General features: G+C 43.4%; 1 protein-coding gene across 1 annotated transcript; it reads right to left on the bottom strand.

The window, feature by feature from the left end:
- Positions 1–945: 945 nt before the first annotated feature.
- rab3b (RAB3B, member RAS oncogene family) lies at positions 946–17,773 on the bottom strand. The gene is made up of 5 exons (XM_080877759.1): positions 17,531–17,773; positions 14,979–15,203; positions 8,585–8,703; positions 8,382–8,506; positions 946–5,229 (listed from the first exon to the last, which is right to left on the bottom strand). Exons 2-5 carry the CDS (start codon positions 15,201–15,203, stop codon positions 5,045–5,047), a joined length of 654 nt encoding a protein of 217 aa, XP_080733885.1. The 5' UTR covers positions 17,531–17,773; the 3' UTR covers positions 946–5,044.
- Between the last annotated feature and the right edge of the window lie 1,631 nt (positions 17,774–19,404).

Here is a 19,404-nt window from a genome sequence, read left to right as displayed (position 1 = left end):
TATTGTTGTCATTAAAATAAAGAAACGTTTGTTTTCTTAAGTAAAAAGTTGCATCGTTTGGGCTGACTGTATTTTGATTTGATTTGATTTTTTTAACCCTGCGAAAATCCACAGTTAAGCTGTTACAGCAGCCAAAACAATAATGCAGATAATAACTACCACGTGTGGTGGTTATTACTGCTGCTTCACAGCAAGAAGGTCATGGGTTCAAATCCATGATGTTTCTGAGGTTGTTCTGTGTGGTTACATGTCATGTCCGGGTACTCTAGCTTTGTCCCCATAGTATGAAGTTGATGATTAATAATTAGACTTGAATGGTTTTCTGTCTCTCTGTTAGACCTGCCACAGGCTGGTGAGCTGTCTAGCGTATACCCTGCCTCTCGCCCTATGTCAGCTTGAATACGCTGCTTCTCCAGCAGAACTCATTGACTGATAGAACATGTCCATCATTTTGCTACACACAGTGAAGGATCTTGGCTTCCCTAGGAAACAGAGCCTGCTTGTCTCCTTCTTATGTCATCCCTCCAGTTCAGCCTGTTGTTGATGTAAACACTCAGATACTTCTCCAACACACACTCACACCCATCCCAATCTTCGTTCTGAAGCTGACCACCATCTCTCTGCTTTTATTCACATTCTGTACAGTCCTCCTGGACATCACTGATATCCAACCTCTGCAGAACCAACAGAGTTCTTCTGTAGGTGTTGTGACCCATGAGAGGATTATGAAGTGAACAGGAGTGATACAGCAGACCCCTGTGGAGCAAATCGCACAGAGGTTCGACACAACTTTCAGAACTGTTTGCAGATTTATGTAATTTTTAAAAGATTCTCTGGTGACGACTGCGTACGTATGTATTCTACCAAAGAAAAGCGACACGCATTCTGATTAAAGATTGTGATTTTTATTATACTAAATCTGATCTATAATATACAAACATTCACAATATTTTGTACAATCACTTTGTGCTTCTCCCCGAACAGGAGCAAACCGTAAGACAACAAGTTTACAGGAACTCTCTAAGAATTAGTCCATGGTTACACTGCAGAAAAATAAACTCAACACCAGGATCAGATCTACCTCTATCATTTACAAAGTCACTTAGAAAATAATCATATGAAGACGATGTCCATGTTATTGTAAGTTCTTATCCATATGAAGACACACGGCAGGGAGTTACACACCAACGTGCGCTGTGGTTGCTATACAACAGTTTGGCAGGATATAAGTTTATCAGAATATTTAAGAACAAATGTTTCTTCAAGTCTTCCATGAACAAACGCACTGGATCTCAAAATATCACAAGAACCCGTACAACTGAACACGCGATAAATATCATGATACTCAACACGAACACACACGCACACACACACACTCATGTAGGAAACACTGCAAACACGGCGGCTGTGCGACTACACCTGCTAAAGGGGGCGAGAGACGTGCTCTCCTCACTCATCAGTTCCACTCACGTGTGTGCGTGACTAAAAATCAGTCTCCGTGTGGCCTTGGCGGCACGGTCGCCGGTGCAAAAGCTGATTGCCACCATGAAGCAGGGCTGCAGCGCTCAGTGTGGCCCGGGCCAGGGGCTCTGATCCTGATCTCCTTTCCTGTCTTTGTTCTTCTGTGATTTTGGAAAAAAGCAGACATGGAAGTCAAACCAAAACTACAGCGAGCACGCACTCCAGCACTGGCCAGAGGCAAGACCCTGGATGCTTTTTACTCTTCTATGACTCGTGAACTCTGACTCAGCTTCTAGCAAAGTGCAATTCAAACAGGTTCACTTCACACCTGAAGGTTGATGATTAGTGTGAATGCAAACACGACTCTTTCCACTCTCATTTTCCATCTCAGATTGTTTCATAATAACACCAAAAGAGCTCCGAGCATGTCTCCATTTGTCTGGAACAGAATTTGTATGTGAACTAAGCCCTTATGAGCACGCTCACACCACCAAAGGGAGTGGATGATCATTCAGCTATGACGGTCAGATAGTCGTCAGTTAACCTCAGAAACAAACCTCCTGCATGTCGGTTACTTTGGAGTTCCTGTTGCTGTTTGCAGCTTCCATTAATGTGAGTCCGCTGGCTTGATCCTGAACCAGAAAAACTGTGTGTTGGTGCTGGAAGGTTTGACTGCTGCAGCTCTGGGTTGTGTCGTCAGGTCTCAGTGGCTTTAAATAACTCCAGTCTTCTTAACTCGTGCTCTGTTTCTCTGTAATTAAAGCTCAGAGGTCAGAGAGGTGAATCCAGAGCTTCGGTCCCACAGGAAGGACAGCGTTTCAGTTTAAAGCATATCTCATTCGGGGTCATCACTGATTCTCTGCCGTGTATTTAAAGAATCTCACGGCTCTGTGAAGGCAGGAACTCTGCATCTCACTTCTGAGCGCAGCCTTACATTACAGCAAAATGCACCTGAACTCAGGCTTCAGCAGCCACACCCACACCGGGCTTTAGAAATAAAAATGGCTCTGAGGCCTCTGATTCCTTGGAAGTCTTGGACCCCACTGGTCCATTCAGAAATCCTTCCACACCTTCACAACACAATGGAAACAGCTGGTACAGGGGCAGACGTTTTGGGGCTTCCTGTCAATGAGAAGAAACACTGACTGAAGGCTGGAACAGTGAAGATCTGAAGGACTGCTTCATCAGACAGAAACAGGAAGGTTGTATAAGCTATGAAGGACATGCAAAGAGAGCTGAAAGTCAAGCAGCATCACGTTAAGTCCTGCAGAACATCAAACTGAGGGCAGCTGTTGGAGGCTGCAGATTAGAGAGGACAGAGATAACAAACAGGGATTGTTTGTGCTCCTGCACACGCTCACATCAGACTTATATTTGTTCTGTTTGTTGTTAATAATCTTCCCGATGCAGACAATTTGAGTCAGAGTTCAGAGTTTTTTTTTTAGTGGATGGTTTGCACATGCTCAAAGAGCATCTGTGTATCTCAGTTTGGTTTTCACAGAGTGAGCAGAGAAAATATCTTCACCTCTGGGATTTAGCATCACTGAAACCAAGACTGAAATCATCATACAAACATCCATAAAATCACAATGCAGTTTCAGCTTCATTTCACACCTGGTTACAGGTGTCATCAATACTCACAGCTGTTCATCCGATATGACTCTTGAAAGTAATGATTTAATCTGAGGTTTTACAGATCAGAACTCCCAATGGAGGTTTTTTCTTGGATGTAAACTTATGTGTTGTCTCAGTAATACTTTGTTTTAACACCATTTCAAGTGTTTTCCTTCTCATTGAAGTTTCTGTAGTTATCTTAAGACCCTGTTCAACCACCAGGGGGTGCTGTCTCTTCACCTCTGACCCGGCTCCTCTGACCCGAGCGACTGGACTGCAGCCCTGTCAGAGTTGTGCGTTGGTGGTGCAGCCTTAAAGCGTCTGTCTGAGTAAGGCCAGTAAGAGTTTGTGGGCTATAGGCATGTTATATCAGAGAAACTAATGCTAGCTGTAGAGAAGCAGCATGAGTGATGACTCAGAGGAGGACTGTAAACACATGAGCAGCTGTGGCGTTGTGCTACACTTTGAGAGGAAAGGCAGTGCTGTGCTGACCTGTGACCCTGCTGACATCACACTCCAACTAAATGGGCATTTGGCGTGTTTGAGACACTAAACTTGACCCGCAGTGTTACTCAGTTAGAGGCCTGCTGCCTCACTACACGTGTCATTACAGCACGGAGCAAGCAGGTGTCAATCATCGCGTCTAATCTCAGGCAGAGTAAGAAGATTCACCCTCGGTGTCTCGGTCAACATCACAGTGCTGCAATCAAAGAGAGCATCTTCAGGGTAACAAAGAGAAGCCGGACGGCATCTTTGTGATGCATGCGAATGAAGCACACTTCTTAAGGGGTGTCCACACAGGAAGTGATTCACTCATCTTGCATCATTTTAATGGCAGCTGGATTATGGCTGTTCCTGGCTGTGGTTGCTTAGGTAGCCCTCTAATGTATTTACCACCCCCTGATATGTCAGTCAGAGGTGTCCTTCACTCCACTGGTAGTTGCTTTAACCGCTCACCTTTAAGTTAAGGAAAGTTTAACTCAAGAGCCACCGACTTTGTAGTGGTTATTTCTCTGTGAAGAAGTCTGCACTACAGAGTGGCACGCAACGGCTTGCAGAAAAAAGCCTTTTACTAGTGTTAACAATCATCTGCAGTTTGGTCTCTGCAGCAGCTGGACTGGATGGATCCTATTGTCACTCTGACCTGCAGTGGTTTCCTGCTGGATGTTTCACATCTGTGCAGCATCCTTTAAGCTTCTGTTGGATTCGACTTTCATGCTTGCAAGAAGTTGAGTCTGTGGTTACCAGCTGTGCAGCTTTTTAGACATTAATTGTTTCCACCTTGAAGTCACACCAGCACAGAAAATGCGCAGATCTAATCATCCTGTTGGAAACTCCTTCAGTGCATTTGTTTCTTGGCGGAAACAGTCCACTCTCCACCCCTGACTCACAAATTCCCCCCACTTACCAAAAGTCTTCCTCACAGTCCTGACCTCTGACTCCTCACTCCACAGTAAAAGGCCTCTACTTCACACACATGAATGTCAGCATTTCACAGTTAACTATGAAATAAACCGTGCACGCTCATCATCAGATGCTAATTATCCATGCGACAGCTAAGAGAACGAACCGGAAGTACCTGATGTCACTTTTTCAGCCTGTCTGTAACTGTGTCACTTTCTAGTATAATCAAGGCTTTGTTCTTTTTTTTGTTTCTGCATAAGAGAAAAATCTTTGAAAACAGTCACTGGTCACAGTGATATCACCACCAGCAGCACAATAACCTTTTCAAGCACGCCAAATCCGCATTAGCATGGAGTACGCTGACAGCTAAAGGGCCTCCCACGGACACTTGGGATGGTAAAAGTGGTTATATAGATGTTAGTTAGCAGGGCCTGGAGAAGGCGTAGTAATGGATGGCCGCTCACAAACATGAAGCAGAGCGAGTGTGCAGAGGAATGTTACAATAGATAATCTATATATATTTTTTTCTTTTTCTTATTTTGAGAGCTTGGGGTATGACAGACGATCAGCAGCACTTCTGAGGTAGCTGGGCAGGTTTGTCGGTCAGTCTGGTGGTCTTGGAACCAGGAGCTGCCGGCGCCTCTACGTCCACACGCTCTGACATCTTCACACAGATGATGTCCACCAAGCGCTCGAACACCTGCCGCACATTGATGTTCTCTTTGGCGCTTGCCTCGTAGTACTCGAAGCCTGCAGGAGGAAGCAGAAGAGCTTTACTTAAAAACCACTGCAGCAACATTTAGAGGCGTCGGACTCAGTGGATCACATTAGACTAGTGATAAACGAAATGCTCCTTTATGCTGATGATGCCATGTTGTATAGCTCATAAACAAAGTGCTTTTAAACTCAGTGGAAATGACATTGTCCTAGTGTTTTACATGTCTGAATTCTCTGAATTTTCTGTTGGATTTTATTATTATAGCATTTTGAAGTTAGTTTGTGGTAATGCAGATGTGTTTTCATGGATATTTGTTTTAGTTTTTAGGTCGTACTTAGTTTCAGTTCACACTTTCAGTAGTGTTTCATTATTTCTGTGTTTCTGGTTCTGTTGGGTTTTACTTCCTGTCTGTTGATTGTCTTGAATATGTTTAACTGTGGCTTATTTCCCCCTTCGTCTAGTGTGTGTAAACAGTCCTGTCTCCCTCTGTGTTCTTGTCAGATTAGGTTTTTATCTGTGCTTTGTGTTGTGCTGCCCTGCATCTCCATGGGTTTTCTTTGGATTGCAAAATTTTGGATATTCCAACAAATAAAGGCTTTCTTTCCACTACCTTCCTTGGTGTTCTGGATTTGGACCCTTTCCAACACCTCCACCTTCCAATTTATGCAGGAAAACAACTTTCTCATGGGTTTATTTCTTTAATTTAATGAATGAAACATAAAATCTCCTTTCCTTTCCATGCTGATGACAATGCATTGTATTGCTCAGATGGGGTGGCTGTAGCTCAGGAGGTAAAGCAGGTCATCTACTAATCAGAAGGTTGGTGGCTTGATTCCTGACTGCTCCAGTTGGCATCTTGGGCAAGACACTAACCTCATCGTGCTGTCTGATGCATCAACCTGAGTTTGACTGTTCAATAGAAAACATTTATGTCATGGTCTCCGTGCCTGCCCGGCCGGCCCCACAAGGCTACATTTGCCGTTTTGGTTCTCTCTCTCTCTCTCTCCCTCTCTGCCTGGGCGGGGCTCACTGTGGGCTCCCGCCCTTGGCCCACACACCTGACAACAATCACCTGTCATCACCGGGAGCACTATTTGAGGCTGGAACACAGATCCTCTCGTTGCTGGATGATTGTACTGCTGACGTTAGTGTTTCTTGCAGCTCCTGCGAACTCGTGCTTAGTAATTTGAGATTCGTGATTAGTTTGTGACTTCCCTTCTCTTCTGCTTCAGACCTTCCTCCCCGGACCTGTGACCTCCCTGCCGTGTGTGAGTGTGAGAGAGCTACCCTGTGATTCCCTGGAGTTTTGGATTCCCCTCACTGTATATACTGTGCACTGGTGCTGTAAATAAACTGTCTTTTGGAGGCGTCTAAACACTCTGCGCCTGAGTTCCTACAACCGGATTTTGACAATTTAAGCACATAGCTTTGAGTGCTCTGCAAGAGTAGAAAAGGGCTATATATGAAAGATCATTTAGATATATGTTTTTACTAAGTACATTCTTGAATATTAATGCAAGAGGAAAGACAAAAAACCCTGAGAATGAGATGGAGGCGCTTACTGGAAAAGAACCAGAAGAGTTTTCTTCTTTTAAGCTGAGTATTTTCACTTCTAGCTTTAGTAAGATAGATGCTGTTTATATTGAACTTTAACTGTTTATATTGTCTGTTTGCTTTATGAAAACTGTTGCCATTCAGCTACGTGTCAATGTCTGCTCTAGTTTTAAAAATGAAAGGGAATACACTCCATATTTGATACCAGAGAGATCCTTAATATAATAAAGCTTAAAGTTTGGAGAGCGAACATTGGTTCATGTAAGAGCTGTCAGACAGACATGAGGTCCTCCTCATTTCTATTCGAGTAGGTTTTTCCCGTGTCATGGAAATTATTTTCTGTTTTGTTTTGTTTTTTTTTTATAAATCAGACTGTGTGAGAAGCAGACACTTGAACAGACGCTCGTTTAGCTGATGTGGAGAATCTGATTCACTCTCTTTCTCAGGCTACATGAAAGGTGAGTTAAACAGTTAATAGAGCTGCAGCAAAGCTCAGTTTCAGCTCAATTATCTGCATTAGGACAGAAAGCATGAAGAGTGAAGCATCTCATCCCATATTTGTGTGTTTAAGGTGTTTCAGGCTTTCGGCTCAGTGTCAGCACAGATCTCTGATGGACTGACCTCAGAGCAGCTTTGAATACACGTGACCTGAACAGAGGGCCCTGAATAACACCTGAGCTCGTCTAAAAACATTGGGAGTGAAGTCTGATGTCAGTAAAGTACAGACATGATAATGTTTATTTCTATTTTTCTGCATGTTCATTATTGATCATATGTAAAATTAGGCCGAAAAAGTTTGAAGGTGTTTTCATGAGTGTGCTTTAATTAATAATAATTTTCAGGCTAAACACCATCAAACAAAGGAAAAATCAATGCTGGCGCTCTGAATCACAGTTATTCATTTCTTTGTTCTGCAGTCAGCACACGGTGTGTGAAAATGAATTCACGTAGGGTGGTGCATTAATAAAATCTATCAACAATAAAGTGCAATGCTGCTTTTACTGGAATAAAAAGCTACTCGCCCTGTCAGTGCTGAGAGCCGCAGCTTTTACCTGCTTTCATATTCTTGTTCTTCGTGTTCTTGTGCATAAAGAAAAATTAAAGCTAAACTGAGTACTTTCTAAATGTTCAGACCAAGAAAAAGCAAAAATAAAATGAACTTATAATCAGATTTCCTCCAACAGGTATAATTTAAAGAAAGTTCTTCGGCAGACAGGGCTCACCTGGTGAAAACGCACCTGTTTGCAGAAACCATCCCTGTTAGTCTGAAGGCTCCTCCTGCACTGCCTTCATGCTCAGGTGTTTGCAGGTAAATGTTAGATAATATGAGGAAGGGGAGGGATTGTGTGTATGTATTTTAATCACACTATGGGTTTTTCTACTTTTTTACTACATCATACATACTACATGTCCCATGAGCCTCAGCACAGAGCTGCTGAAGGAAGAGATGAGCCATCCCTTTTTCTTTGAATAGTTAAACTAAATAAGCTCATATATATAATTTTCTCTTTAGGTTCCTTTTTGGGGCCCTGAGGCAGTGTTTCTCTCACTGCAACCATCTCAACTAATGAAGAAGAAACGTTTCTTCTGCTGTCTGTACCACCTGAGGTGAAAGAGAGCTGAGTCTCACCTAGCTGATCAGCCAGGTGTTTTCCCTTCTCAGGGGGTACCACTCTCTCCTCGTCCATGTCGCACTTGTTGCCCACCATGATCACCTGGGCGTTATCCCACGAGTACGTCTTAATCTGCGTGGCCCTGCAAACACACAGCAACATGACCTGAGCTGAGTTTCACTTTCTGAGCTGAATCACAGGCTTCCAGCCAATCACCTACCAGTCCTGGACGGCGTTGAAGGATTCCTCGTTGGTGATGTCATACATGAGAATGAAGCCCATGGCACCGCGGTAGTAGGCTGTGGTGATGGTGCGATAACGCTCCTGACCGGCTGTGTCCTGAAAACAAACACACAGCTAGTCACATGACCAGAGATGGGCACGCGTTAGTGTAATCTGATTACTTTTTTTTGCGAGAATGTCTCATGACAGTGACGTAAGCGAGTGCGACGTTCGTGACAACAGCTGTGTGCAGATCAACAAGGGATCATATATGGAGTGCGGGAGAGAGTATGAGCGTGCAGCGTTTAAAGCGTGGAGGTACTGACCTTACTTTGAGTTTGATTTCGTAAAAAGTGACAAAAACATTAGTGTCCGTTGTGTGTGGGAAGAAAACTTCCCCTTATTAGCAAAAAACCCCCTAAACTTCCAAGCAAGCACCGAGTGCGCTACGACGTAATGGGAAATTCACAGAGAAACTCGCGGATTCTTCCACTGACCGCTGCGGCACACCTGCACCAGGGTAAACCTCCGCCTACCCCACTCCTGCTTTACAGGTGAAAATAGAGCAACAGGACCGCTAGTCTTTGATTTTATTTATTTTCTGCTGTGTTTTACTTGCATCTATTTGAAAGAGTGAGTGTAAACACAAAAAAATATTTTATTTTATGTGATGGAATGTGCAGAAAATAGGTTTAAATATTAAACAAAATTTCTTCCAGTCAGAGAATGTTGCATATAATTACATTTTTGCTTGATGCATAAAGTTAAAAGATTAAAACTAATAAAACAAGTTTTAAAAAGATACTTTTCCATTTGATTACATTTTGTGTGATGGATTATGTAGAAAGAGTAGAATTGGGCTGAAATATCTATCGCTTCATCACCTATTCAGGTTGTAAATCATGTTTTTAAAAAGTAACTAAGTAACTAAGTAATTAATTACTTTTGAAAATAAGTAATCAGTAAAGTAACGGGATTACTTTTTGGGGAAGTAATCAGTAATTAGTTACTGATTACTTTTTTCAAGTAACTTGACCAACACTGCACATGACTGTGCCAGCTGCAAACAGACTTTAACTAATCAGCAGCCTCCAAGTACTAAAAGCTGCAGTTCTTCCAACGTCCAGCAGAGGCTCCAGCAGTGAGTCAGCCCCTTCAGACTCCGATGTTAAAGGTTTACAGCAAAAATAAACATATTTACAGCTCGATACACAAGCTTGTCTGGTCTCTATCGATAATTTCCCCCTTTATAACAACAGTATGGGGGGAGTGGTTTTAGCACTCGCCTGGAAAGTTTGCATTATTAGAGGCGTGGCCTCTTTGACTGACAGGTAAATGGTGACACAAGTGGCTGTAGCTGCTACCAGTCAATACCTCTGGACCCTGTTTGTGCTGTTAGAGCCTTTTTAATGACATTATGTGACCAATAATATGGCTGCTGTGCGGTTACTGTACTAACAGACCATCTAGGAAGTGAAATTCTAGGTATCTGTGTCTGTGTGATGTACCCATACAGTCTGTAGATGCATATTGATAACAAGAGCGTTAGCTGATAACTTAGCATTCCAGCCTCTCGTCTGAATATGATCTGGAAACAATCAAAAAAAAAAAAAAAACAGCACGGTGAAGGCTGAAAGTAAACTCCAAAACTTCCAGACTTCGTGGCTGCATCCATATTTAAGGTCCACTCTATGAATCTACCATGATGAAGCCATCAGTGCTGAAGCTCCAGAAATAAAGCTGTAAAAATGTCTGTAAATCTGCAGGAGAAGAAAAAGAGAGGAAGACGCTGGATTGAGACACAGCGGGGAAAAACTCCTGAAACAAACATCCTCACAAATACATAAACTACACAGCAGGTTCATTATAGATAATTTGTTTGGAACCTAAAATATGAGTGTGTTGATTCAGCTTAAGTGTTTCTTTAGACACCTGCTGGGTTTCTGCAGAAGCTCAAAGGCTTGAAAGAACAACTTCTGAAGAGTAAAGGGTGATGAATAAAAAGTTCGTTTTTAATATTTAAGCAAAACAGTCATTCAGCTAACGGCATCAGCATCCCTCCCTGTGCTAATGTATATGTGTCAGTGCTGCTTTAATAACTCTGACTTGTGATATGACAGATTGAATACACATCATTACTGTGGAAACTGAAGACGATCAATAAAAATGATCTAAGAAAGCACCAGAGACTCTTTCAGCTAGTCTCAGGCCATTGATCTCTGCAACAAGCAGCCGGGCCACAGTGTGACTTTCACGCCACCGTCCTCCACCACTTCATCCTCCGTATCACTACAGCTGCCCCGAGTCACTCTGCTAATTTTAGCTCTGACTCAACACTTCCTGATTCTGCCTTTATCCGGAGAGACACAGCGAGAGCTCGTATACGATTAATTAATTCAGACTGTGGAGTGTGTGTGTGTGTGTGTTTACGATGGAGGATGATCAGCCTCAAAAATATGCAGACAGCTGAAACACTCTCCTACTTCCTACTCCTGTATGACACTAACAGAGCCAAAAAGTCCAAAATAAATATCACGTTTTATTCCATAAGACCTGAGGCCATAAACTCATCAGAGGTTTGCACTGAGCTCGGCTGAGCGGGAGGATCAATCTCCTCTTAAACTTCTATCCAATCACACTTTTGACAACCAGAGGTGTCGCCCGTAGTGACTACATGTGTCTGTAAGCAGAGCCAGTGATCTAAAATCTGTGTTAACATGTTGAAGTTAACAGCCATAAACTACACCTCCCATGATGCTTTGGTCATAGCTCTCCATCCAACAGTTTGTGTTCAGTCTATTTTTACTTACAACGATGCTTTCAGTTTGAATCAGCTGGCTCTGATTGGCTCCAATTATGTCAACAACATACACACACACACACACACACACACACATGCATGCACACAAACACCTTCTGGGCCCTTTGTCTCCCGCCAGGTCTCAACCTCTCCACCCTGAGAGCTCCTTTTAATTGCCACTAAAGTCAACACAGTAACGGAGTGTGTGTGTGTGTGTGCCTGTGTGTGTGAGCGTAAAGGGCCGCTGCCATGGCAACAACATCACCACTGATAAAAGGAGCTGTGAGTGTGTTTTTGCTGCAAGCAGAGCTCAGTCTGCTGATCCACTTTAAACGCATGCAGCTGATCATTACTGCGCTTTATGAAGACGTGCGCTCTGTCACAGCACGTTCAACATTACAGCTGACGTCACAGAATTGTAACGTTTCGTCGCAGTGTATTAAAGCAGCGAGAGCAGAGACATTAAAGGACGAGGAGACACATCACTGAACCCTCTGAGAGATTCAGCATCAGCAAAGATGGAGGCACAAGTTTAACCTGCAGGGAAAAGATGCTTTTTAAACTTTAATTTAAAGGAATAAACAGACAATTTTACAAAAACTGCCCGAATGGAACAAGTAAAGGCTAAATCCACATCAATCAAGCCAATCAAATAAAAAACAGAGCAGGAAGCATCAGTGCGATCTGCAGCGGCTAAACATTCGATCAAACCTTAGATCAGCGTTGGGCTGTCAAATGAACATCAGATGATGTCTGTGGTCAGTTTGTGGAAGGTTTTTGATTGTTTTGGTGTAGTATGCATGAAAGATGTGGTCTGATCTCGACTTAATGTGAGATCATTCTATTCATGCAGTTTTTATTTATGGACATGAAAGCAAAAATTAAAAAAAAAAAAAAAAAAAAGTTAATTTCAGTAATTCTTCACAATAACTGCTCCAGTTCAATTCAGTTTTATTCAGACAGCACCAATTCAGAGCAACAATTGTCCCATGATGCTTCATAGTGTAAGATAAAGAGAAAACACCAACAATCAGACGATCCCCTGTGTGAGCAGGACGTGGCAACAGGAGGAAGAAAGAACTCCCTTTGAACAGGAAGTTAAATCACATAAGATTTGATCAGGCAAGTGCTTTAAGGTGTTTCTGAATTTCTGCTGATTGGTGAAAAGTGCATCTTCAAGCACTTTGGCTCTGCAGCTCAACATCTAAACCACATGGAGTATTTCCAGTATTTAGAATGGGTCCGCTCAGTCAGCATCCTCCTGACCCATCAGGACAGCGTGTTCTGCCATACCACAAAACCTCACCAGGAACAGGATGAGGAACATGGTGCGTCCATGGAGCTGGCCCGACCTCCAGACTTCCCCAATGGCTGCAGGTGAGCAGACATCCATTTCCCCAACAACATTTTCAGCTGAAAGATCTCTCTTAGAAAACCTTTCATCCTTGTTAACAGCTCACTTGGTGCTGTGTCAGCTGAGATGCTCAGCATTGTAAGAGGGGCTGATTGGCTCACAAACTGTGACTTTCTCTATGGTTCATCTTCACTTTTGCATAGAGATGTATCTAAAAAAAGGAGAGACCTTGGAGAAAATGTGTCACTCTTCCAGCGACTGTATCTGAGCGGGTAACCTGAGGTTAACTTTGTATTTGGTGAGCTCAGACAACCTTCAGAGGAAGCTCATTTCTGCTGCCTGTATACTCAGTCTGCCATCACTGCCCACAGCTCTTGGTCATATGTGGGGTAGGAGTGTGTAAGTTTGCTCACTTACAAATAAATGAACTGTCTCTATTTTTTATGATAGTTTCATTTTAATGGACAGAGACAGAATATTATTTGAAAATCCAGAAATTGACATTACATAAACGTTATAAATACATCTGTATGTTCATTGAGGGAAACAAGTATTTGATGCTCTGCGAACCAGCCAGAACCTCCTACAGACTGGCTGTTTGCCATGTGGCGAACAGATTACAATCAATCAATCAATCAATCAATCAATCAAAAACTCAGTGACCATCAATCAGTCTAAGTCTGGAGCTTCATGCGAGATCTTGCCTCATGCGATGAGGATAATCATAGGAAAAGTAGTGGATCAGCCCAGAACTCCATGGGATGAGCTTCATAATGTTATCGTGTTACACTGTAATGGATTGGAATCTTCAAGGAGGCTCATGTTCAGGCCCATCTTAAGTTTACCAGTGAACACTTAAATCAATGAGAGAAGGCTTGGGAGAAAGACCTGTGGTCAGATGAAACCAAAATCGGTCTCCTGCTGAGGTTAGAGGAAGAGAAATGCTGAGTACGACTCAAAGAATAGCATCCCCACAGTCAGGCACAGAGGTGGAAACATTATGCTTTGGGCTGTTTTTCTGCTGAGGGTACATGATGAGGGGGCCGATGTATGACGCCAAACTAGAACCAGAACCTCCTTCCCTCAGCCTGATCACTGAAGATGGGTCAAGGATGGGACTTCCAGCATGAGAATGACTCAAAACATATCGCCAAGGCAACAAAGGAGTGGCTAAAAAAGAAGCAAGTCCTGTGAAGCTACTAAGGCTTTGAGTTGGCAACTTGAGAAGTGAGCAAACCTAATGACCAACAACAAGAAACATCTTACTGCTCTGATCGCCAACAAGGCAACAAGACATGCAAGTCAGTTTATAATTTTTATGTAATGTGTTTTTTTTGGTTTTTTTTGGTTGATATTCATCTCTCATCATTAAAATGAAACCACCATAAAAAACAGAGACTCTTCATTTCAACTGGGATCAAATCATTATTCCCCCTTTAAACTTTTCTGTAAACCAGCTCCGCTTCAGCATTCATCGTCACCACGACACACCGATAAGAAGCTTGCATTAAGTCCGAGGTCCGACTGACACATTGGTGCATCTCATGCTTTTATCATCCCTTTTAAACAACATCCTGAGATACTGAAGCAGCTGTGTGTTACGTCCCTGAATGACCATCAGTGTTGAGCCCTGAGTCTGTATGAGGGAAAGAGGTTATTGTTTGGTACCAACTTTTTAAAGGGCTGTTACAGAATCCAGGTAATGTTGCATCACCTTTCACCGTCTCAGCCTTACCTGCATGGACCCTACCACCTGCCCAGGTAAGGATGATGCAAATGAGACAAAATATAAACAAAGAGAAGTTCCTGCTGACTCCTCACTGCTAATTGACGCTACCATCGCATTCCCTGACTAACAAAAGAGCCACACAAAAAAACAGACACACAAACACAGAGTTTAAACTGATAATCTGATGATCAATAATTAATTTTATGACTAAAACATTTTGTGGTTGCAAAACCACTTCTTCCTAACAGAGGGGCTGGTTCTGAGGCCTGACACCAATGCAGGTGTCCTCTGACGTCAAAGCGAACCAGGTTTAACATCTAACCACCAGCCTTACAACTTCTTTCTATTATTTTTTACTTTATAGCTAAAAAAAAAAAAAAAGAATATCACAGAGGCAGAGACTGAAGACATCAATGCAACAAGACACCATGTGCATAATTTGTGACATCAGCATCTGTTTCCACAAGCCAGTTCGTCTCCGGCATCTCAGACAAGCAAACCGTCCTCACCCAGATCTGCAGCTTGATCCTCTTGTCGTTGCGATACACCGTTTTCACTTTGAAGTCAATGCCCACGGTGCTGACGAAGGAGTTGCTGAAGGAGTCGTCGGCGTAGCGGAACAGGAAGGACGTCTTCCCCACGCTGCTGTTGCCGATGATCAGCAGCTTGAACATGTAGTCGAAGTTCTGGTCAGAGCCATCCCGCTGGCCGAAACGCTGGTCTGCCTTTGCCATCTGAAGATTTGAAAAGGACAAAAACACAAGAATCAGCAACATGAATATTCATCCAGACTGAGAGCTTCTTTTAAGTCTCACCTGAGATTGCAGAGTTTACATTTGCTTGTGTAACAGTCTGAGCATGTCAGTGGTATAAAAGCTCTTTTACTTTGATGGGATCAGTTGGGATGGGAAGAATCTGTCTGCTTACAGTGTTGTCACTCAGTATTCCAAACTCTCTTGATTATTTAGACCCATGAATGTATAGAAAAAGGGTAAAGAAAATCCTTTGAAGGTGATTAAACATTTAGTGAAGAGAACACCTGAACAGCAGACGTCTGTGGTCGCCTAAAACTCACTCTCATGGTGCCTGAACCTCGTACAGGTCTGATGCACTGCTGGTTTCAGTGGTGTTTCTGAGGTGGGATGCAGAGTGTTGTGCACGCGTGGACTACAGGAGCAGATTTCATGGTGGCATGAGCGTCGTTTTAACCTAGTGTAACCAGTCAACTTCACCACCAACAACATCAAGCGACTGCCTCACTGGTGAGTCCATAACGTGCAGACAAAGGAAACGTAGAATAACCAACACTGACTTCATGTTTTATTCAGTACAACCTAAAACAAGTGGCTGAGCAGATAAAACACACAGAGGTCAGAGATCTCATAGACTTCTACAGGACCGAAGTCTGTTTGCAGCCACAGCTCTCGCCCCCTGGTGGCCATTAAAAAGAAGGCAGCTTTAAGGCATTTTCCACACCGGCTTCATTTTTCACACCTGAAGGTGCGTTAGTCTTTTCTACGGCCTGTGGGTGTTTTCTGCACGGCATCCAGTATCTGCCTGCTCCTCCACAGAATGACGCGGTGCAATGTAAATCGTAAATAAATCGTCAAAGCTGTGCAGATGATTCCAGGTGTTTGATTTGTAGGTGTGGTTGAAGGAGCTGAATAAAAAAGGACGTTCTGGGTGCAAACATCAAGCAGATCCATCAGGAGAGGACACATCACAGCTTGGTCCATTCAGAGGTCAAAGGTCTGGAAGTTACATCACAACATGAGGAAGCACTGTGTGTAGCGTGAAGAGAAGAACTGCAGGTGCAGAGGGTTCAGCCCGAGCTGGTAATATCCATCAGGTGAAGCTGAACCCGAGCCATCCCGTGCCGCTTCCATTAGCGCATGTCATAATGCAATATGATTGTTACCCCCAAAACAACCACTAGTGGAGAGCATACTGTAGATAATGTAACTGAGTACATTTACTCAAGTACTTTACTTAAATACAGTCTTAATGTACTTAATGTACTTATCCTTGAAGTATTTCTGATCTCAGCCACTTTAATTATTTTGGATGTTGTACTTTGTTTCTTCTTCTTCTGTAGATTTAAAATATAAATTAATTAACACATTAAAGGTGCAACATTAAAGTCATAAACACATTAAAGAAGCAACAATTGGTGGTTTAATGAATCAATAATCACCATAGTGATTTTATACTGGCTGTAGGTGTGAATGGTTGTCTCTCTCTCTCTCTCTCTGTTAACCTTGTGATACCTATGCAGGCGTGCCCGCCTGTCACCCTATGACAGCTGGGACAGACTCGTCAGCTGGATAAGAAAATTAATCAATTTTATTTTATTTCTATAGCACCAAATCACAACAACAGTCACCTCGTTGTATGGGGTACAATGACTAACACAGATGCTGCAGAGGCCAATGGAAATAGTCGCGTTTTCGCTTCTTTGGATAAAAATGATTGAAAAGTATAACGAACAAAAGAGGTTTAAACTTCATGAAGTATCATGTAAAACGTGTGTGAAGGCACGGGACCAATCAGGGACCACAGAATCACACCCAGCAGGTCTGAGCTCACGTGCTGCTCTCCTGATCAGAAGCATCATACCAAAGAGGATTATCTGATCATCACCAGGTTAACATCAGCACGCTTATTATCGCTAAATGAAAGGTGAAGTTGATGAAGGTGCTGTTTGATAATCAGAATGAGCAGCCATCCCTCCAATAGGGCCTCCGCAGGGAGGAGAAGCCACGGAGCAGCCTGAATCCCCGCAGACCAGCTGCACCTCTGACTTCATCATCACCATCATCACCATCATCCCACATGGACGTCATCAAGCTTCAGCGTCGAAAAATACAAACCATCGATTAGAGAAGGATCGAAGCCATCGATCACCGACGATGATGTGAAGATGATGATGATGAGGCTGGAGGAAAATCGCAGAGATGCACGAGCCCCGGTGTCGCACCGGTGCAGGTGTGACCGACGTTTCTGGATCAGTGTGTGTGTGTCCGTATGTGTGTGTGTGTGTGTGTGTGTCCGTGTGTGTCACCTCTGCTGGGCGGATCGGACGCTCTCTCGGTGTCTCGGTGTGCAGATAAAATCCGTGTCTTCTCAGCAGTGGCTCCTGTGCTGGGGAGAGGAGGAGGCGCGTGCAGACCGGATGTTTGCTGTGAAACGATCTGAAGAGTCTGAATCTGTCCGCGCGCAGCTGTTTCACGCACGGCGGCAGGATGACATGCTGCACACAACTCCTGCTGCTCCTCACGCGCCAGCAGCGGCTCTTCCACGGTCAACGAGCGGCTCCGTGCGCGCGCAGGCGGCTCCTCTTCAACCAATCACAGCGCGCCGCTCCGCAGACGCTGCGCGCGATGACTCATAACAACGGAGGAGGCTGAAGGAGCGCGAGGACAGCAGCCTGTTGGAACTACTGCACCATCATCATCTTCATCCTCTTCATCACCATTGTCTTCATTCTCATCATCTTCATCACATCATCATCTCATCATCATCACATGATTTTCATGATCTTCGTCATCATCATTATTTTCATAATCTTCATCACATGATCATATTATCATCTTCCTCATCATCACATCATCATCATCATCTTTATCACCATTATTTTCATCATCAGTATTTTCATCATCTTCATCCCATCATCATCTTCAGCATCATCATCCTCAGCACCAGCAGGCAGACACACTTGCAGATTCACACTGTGAGAAACTTCAGCTGAGGGATCTGATCGGTTCATGCATGTGCAGGAAACACATGCAGATGGTGCAGTGCTGTAAGAACAGGTGGAGCAGCAGGGGGCGGGGCTGGCATTTTAAAAAGAGACACAATTTACACAATGACTGAAACTAGCTCACTGAATAAACAAGTAGAACAAGTAGAAAGATATGTGCTGCCCCAACACTCACAGAGCAGAGCTGTTGCAGCCCGTCTGCAGGGCATCTGCCTTGTAGCGCAGCCTCTGCAGTCGAGACCACGCAGTTACAACAGACCTACAACCATGCAGGCATCTGCACAGAGCCCCACAAAACTGACCTCACACACCTCGCAGAAACTATATTTTTCAGCACATTTGTTTCCTTCTACACATCATTGCCTCGGTCTTTATATGAATCTGTGCGCTCTTTAAACATTTACATTATGACACAAACTATAAGGATCTGCAATGATCCAACATTTGAAACAGAACAGGTGAAAATGCTCACCTGCCTGATGCCTGCAGAGAAACCACTGTAGAACCTGACAGTGTACCTGATGGAAACTTTATTTCATTCAAAAGCTTTCCCCGTGATTTCAGCCTTGCTTAGAGTGTATATCCAGTAGATGGCGCTGTGACTCAATTTATTCACTCAGTGTCTGGGAGCTGGTGTTGTGACAAAAAGTGTTGTAAATGACTTTTTGGCATATAATCTGCCAAAGCTTTGCCAAACATATGAGTGATGAAGGATATAAAGTCACTTTGAGGCAGAAAGGACATTCCTGTCCTGTCAGTTTTTGGCAAAAGTGACTTTTACCCTTTGAATTAAATTTTTGTTTTTATGTCTTTTCATATAAAGGATGTAGCCAACAGGGCAGCAGAAATCGCAACAAACATAACATTGCTGTTTGATAAAGATATTTGAAGTGGCCAAATCAGGTTTTAAGACCATGCAAGTGAACTGCTGTTATAATATATATATATATATAGCTCCTAACCTAGAAACTGCTTCTCAGTTTTTCAGTGCGTGACAAGTGTGTATGAGTCACTGTCAAGAACTCACCAAAACTCTGAAGCCAGGACTCAAACTAATGATCCAATCCAGACACAGGAGCCTGGCAGAGGCCAATCACTGCACTCCACCTGTCACTGCATCACTCACACACACTCACACACACACACACACACACACACACACACACACACACACA

This window comes from Rhamphochromis sp. 'chilingali' (assembly GCF_963969265.1).
Source record: "Rhamphochromis sp. 'chilingali' genome assembly, chromosome: 3".
Taxonomy (NCBI): Eukaryota; Metazoa; Chordata; class Actinopteri; order Cichliformes; family Cichlidae; genus Rhamphochromis; species Rhamphochromis sp. 'chilingali'.
This window is presented reverse-complemented; position numbering and strand designations above follow the sequence as displayed.